Source organism: Toxorhynchites rutilus, chromosome 1, assembly GCF_029784135.1.
Source record: "Toxorhynchites rutilus septentrionalis strain SRP chromosome 1, ASM2978413v1, whole genome shotgun sequence".
Classification (NCBI taxonomy): Eukaryota; Metazoa; Arthropoda; class Insecta; order Diptera; family Culicidae; genus Toxorhynchites; species Toxorhynchites rutilus.
This window is the reverse complement of record NC_073744.1, coordinates 112,186,265-112,191,214: the sequence shown is the minus strand read 5'-3', so window position 1 is coordinate 112,191,214 and position 4,950 is coordinate 112,186,265. Positions and strand designations below refer to the sequence as shown.

General features: G+C 39.7%; 1 protein-coding gene across 1 annotated transcript; it reads right to left on the bottom strand.

Moving 5' to 3' along the window:
* Positions 1–2,455: 2,455 nt before the first annotated feature.
* On the bottom strand, positions 2,456–4,950 carry LOC129769258 (caspase-like). Its single transcript, XM_055771383.1, has 3 exons — positions 4,701–4,950; positions 4,185–4,438; positions 2,456–4,008 (listed from the first exon to the last, which is right to left on the bottom strand). The coding sequence occupies exons 1-3, from the start codon at positions 4,805–4,807 to the stop codon at positions 3,467–3,469; spliced, it is 903 nt and encodes a 300-aa protein (XP_055627358.1). The 5' UTR covers positions 4,808–4,950; the 3' UTR covers positions 2,456–3,466.

Here is a 4,950-nt window from a genome sequence, read left to right as displayed (position 1 = left end):
CCTTCTCTTCGTTGGCCGAGGCATTTAGATTGAATTTAATACTTTTCCGTTTACTGTTTTTGAAAGCATAGGCAGCCGTGGCAGTATTCCGAGCTCTGCAATACAATTTTCTTACCCAATGTTAAAGTTGCTAAAACTTACATTATAGACCCATTAAACGTAAAAATAATAATTGTATTGATATCAACACAATTTTATTCTATTGATTTTCATGACATGGGACGCTATGACTTCGGAATAACATTTTATTGAGAGGTTTTTATAGCTGTTTCGATGATGTTGTTTGGCATCAGTGTCGAAAAAATAACGATGCTTCCACCAATACAAACAAAACCATTGCAGAAGATTGAAAAACGAAAATTTAACTTTCAGAGCACTTGCTCGAGTTTTCCGACGTTCTTCACTATACGGTGCGAAAGCAGATGAAAATTTAATATCTTGTGAGTAATCGATTAGAGTTTGGTTGATATTACTTGATGGGAAGTGTGCGAAAACGATCATTTTCTTCACACTGTTTCGCAAAATTATTGAATTTCGGGCGAGAGGTGAGGGAGGGAGATGAAAGAAATGAGCGCCATTGTGGCAGCCATTTGTGGCTAGCTTCCACCTTCACCTTAACTGTTTTGTGTGTATATATTTGAGCCCAATGAGGTGTATATATTTGAGCCCAATGAGTGGTATGACGCGGATAGTGGTGTCTAAATTTTTCATTTATTCGATTATCGGTTAATCGTGGGGGCATTTTTTCAATATTCGATTCATTCGAATAATTGTCTTTCAATATTCGATTATCAGGTTGTCGATGTTAGTTGGTTGAATACAAAATGTTGGAAAAAAATTATATAGTCTAATTCTTAGCCTAAAAATGCATTAACCTTGCGAAAGATTCCTTCTTTCATTAATCGCGATTACAGTAACAATTATTCGATGTATTCATATTTTAACTTCGAAATACTCAGTGTATAAAATTCTCTCCCGCATCCTGTTTCATAGACTGAGGCCGTTGCAGGAATCATTTATTGGCGTGTACCAATGTAGTTTTCGAAAGGGACGATCCTTAATGGACCAAATGTTCACGCTGCATCAGACCCTCGATAAATTTCGGTAGTACAACCTGCGGACTCACCATCTGTTTTAGACTTCAGGACTGAATCGTAGTTCAATGAAATCAGCTATGGCAGATAATGCTGGAACATGGTTTCCCAACAAAACTAATTGAGTTGATTCGTGCCACCTTTGATGGGTCAGTATCAAGCGTCAGGATAGCGGGTGAAACATCCGACGCGTTCGTGACGTTGGACGGTCTGAAGCAGGGTGACGGACTTTCGAATTTACTATTCAACATCGCAATGGATGGTGCTGTACGAAGGGCTGGTGTGTGAAGGATTGGCACCATCATCACGAAGTCTCACATACTACTGGGATTTGCGGATGACATCGATATTATTGGTGTTAACCGTAGAGTCGTGGAAGAGGCTCTCTTCCTCAGAGGCTTCTTCTTCAGAGGACCTCTTAAGAGGAAAGCTGCAAGGATTGGGCTCATCATAAACACTACCAAAACAAAGTACATGGTGGCTAGTAGAGAAGGTAGTAGCCTGGCTGGTGTTGGTGCTGCGGTTTTGATAGATAGGGATACTTTTGTAGTCGTTTTGTAGTCGACGAATTTATTTACCTGGATACATTAGTGACATGCGACAACGAGGTGAGTCGTGAGATTAAGAGACGGACAGCGGCTGCAAACAGGGCGTTCTATGGATTGCGTAACCAGCTGAGGTCCTGCAATTTACAAATCCACACAAAACTTGCGATCTATAGACATTGATTCTCCCAGTGACACTCTATGGCCATGAAGCATGGACACTGAATGAGGCTGAGCGAGCTCTTGGTGTCTTTGAGCGTAGAATCTTACGGTCCATCCTCGGCGGGCAAACTTGAAGACAGTGTATGGCGCAGGCGCATGAATCATGATGTATACCAGGCATACAAATCGGCGCATAACGTCAGGCGTACAAAACACGGCAAGCTACAGTGAGCTGGGCATGTAGCTAGAATGTCGGGCGAGCGGTCAGCAAAGGCTATGTTTAGCAAGAATCTCGATAGAGGTCGTCGACTCTGTGGCAGGCCCCGCACTAGCTTTGGACGAGGATGCCAGCGCAGTGGGTGTTACGAGAGACTGGAGGACAGCAGCCCAAACCTAGCAACATGGCGACGTATGCTGGATTCGGTCCTGGATCGATAATCGGTCCGTCGCCAAAAATGTAAAGTAAAGTAAAGTAAAGTAATTGTTTAAATTTTGAAAAGTCTCAAGTGAGCTGAATATGGTGGAGTTACGGTATTCCGTGTTCAATTACGTTTCATAAGATGCATGAAACTTACATGAAGACACATTTTCGGATATCTACTGCAAGGTCGATAGGAATGTATGGGATTATTAAAAATACAGCGTATATGTCCGTGAGAGATATATTTGATTTTGAACTTTAAATATATGCATTCCATATTTTATCAGCTTGTGAAGATTTGTTTTGTTCTTAAAATTACGTGCTATTATATGATTCAACTTCTGTAACAATTCGTGGAAAAATAATTTACCCTGCCAACAGTTTTATATATTTTATTATATACCTTCGATTCATCGAAAGGTTCGAATTGTGCGCCGCAATCAAACCGCTCCGACGCAGTCGATTCGTTTGCAGAAGTTGGTTCACTTGGTAAAATGTCTAGTATTTTCAGCAGTGTCAATAATCGCTCCCAGAGAACATAGAGGAATTTCAAAGATTATTCGAATTCTTACACTCATACGCGCACACTCTCCCCTGTTAGTCTTTTGTTTACCATTCTGTATAAAAAATGAGCTCATTACTTTTTTTTGCTAGTTCCAAACAAATCCAATTAAATTACACTCTATCGTTTCATAAAATCGTGGATGAATAACTTTATTGGCAGTTCTGTTTTCTTCCGGTTTATCTTCCATCTTCAGCTGATTCATTTGGACCAATACAACAATTTTTCTGTAATTGTTTTTCACTAATCACCATCGCATCAGAATAGAGTTTTAAGTATAAATTCCTTAAAGCTATAGCGGATAAATCAGACAACTTGAAAATAAGTAGACTCTAATTTAAACAGGATATAATTAGGAAAATATCTATGGAGAATACGCTCAAAAACGCGTATGAAAATCCCGTTCAAAAGCTGTTTTACAAACCTGAACGGAGAATTTCTAGAGTTGAAGCGTTGATTGGATAAAAATGCTGACACCTTAATGTGGAACGCAAATAAATTCAGTCCTATCTTAATGTCTAATGGATATTAAACTAAAAATGCGACAAGTGCATAAAGAATAAACTCCGATCAATCAACAGCCAGTGTCACGTTCGCGTATCTTGTCTTATTATAAATTTATGGTCAATATTTTGATTTAAGCCGATACGCGAAATTGTTAATACTAATGAATAATATACTATTACTTATCGGTAAAACGTAGAAGTCTTGTTAACATCGTGGTCACACACGGAATCTGCTTCTGTTGATGCATCATAGGAATATCAGGCGTGTTAGACTCAAAATCATAGGCCACCCGTTGAGCAACGAATGTTAACAACGTTAATATATCATACTTTTTACCGTGCTGATTCAACTCATGACAAAGTGATTGCATGAACCAGGATCCCTTCTGAGTATTGCGCCATGAGTAGAATCCCGGAATAGTCGAATAAGCAATCAGAAAATCGGCATGAGCTGGAATTTTGTAGCTCATAGATCCGGCGCTATCCGTCTCTGTGCGTTCGGCTAACGAAACACCAGCGTCGAGCTGATCTCCCTGGCATGCCTGAATGAAGAAAATTTTCGGTTTTCCGGCTAACGTTGGACAGCGATTGGCAGTGAAATATGACCATATGATATCGAGTTTGTACTGGCAGTCTTTCGCGTACAAATAGCCAAGCTCTCCGTGCGAAAGTATTGTAATACAGACGCAATCATGGTCTGTGTGGTCCATCATCGCAACTGTAACATAAGTTTGTTATGTTTATAATTATTAAAATGACAAAATGATATTGAAAAATATGATACAAACGGATTAGAGCAGTCTTCATGATAACATTTCTGCTATATCAGGCATTTTTTTACTAGAATACTCTATCATCGCAACAATCGCTAAAACTTCTTCACTATATCCCTACCTTTCTCCACTTCCTTCTGCATATCGCCCAATCTCAAATCCTTGTAAACCTTCACATCGAAATCGAGAAATTTAAGCGCTCCAGCTAGGTTTTCACAGTCAACGTTGGTTCCGGTTCGAGATTTTAGCTGAGGTATATCAAAATGCTCGTGATTGAATAGCAAGGCCAGTCCCCGCTTCGGATGATTCATATTATAATCAGAAGCATACCTGTCCACGGGCATGCGAGCTCTGATACGATTCCCATAATGGTCCCTGTAAAATGCACATGGTCTTGACATCGTCATAACTAAACAAAACACAATCGGCTGCAATCAATAAAGCCACGCGAAGCCAGGCATGACTAAGCGAGAGATTTCATGCAGCACAGAGAACGAAAGCCTAGCTTTATGCATAGTGCATAGATTTCTTTGTCTCGGTGGTTTTCGAGAGCCTTTGAAACACTGATTAAATTTGACTGCTTCCAGAATGTACGGAGAAAAGATAGGGGAATACCCAGAAGTAAAACAATACTCACAAGCCATTTCCGTGTCCCAAAGCGTCCGCTACATCTGCGAATTTACTGGTGCTATTCAATTCCTCTTTTACAGTCGGTTCGCTATTGATTATGTCTACTTTACTCATTTTACAAACAGTATCGAAAACTTTATCAATGACCTAATTAAAATGATATATGACCGTAGACGTTTCTTTCTTTTGATACAATCAAAACAGCACCTTATACGCGCTCAAACAAATACAAAACAGACTGATGCGCTTTTTCGGAA

What these genes read in the sequence shown, in the direction of transcription:
- LOC129769258 (XM_055771383.1), bottom strand. Translation starts at nt 4,807, where the DNA reads ATGAGTAAAGTAGACATAATCAATAGCGAACCGACTGTAAAAGAGGAA. An exon ending in TTGGGACACGGAAATGGCTT is followed by an intron (nt 4,439 to 4,700) that starts GTGAGTATTGTT and finishes TGCATTTTACAG; the next exon opens with GGACCATTATGGGAATCGTA. An exon ending in GCAGAAGGAAGTGGAGAAAG is followed by an intron (nt 4,009 to 4,184) that starts GTAGGGATATAG and finishes CTTATGTTACAG; the next exon opens with TTGCGATGATGGACCACACA.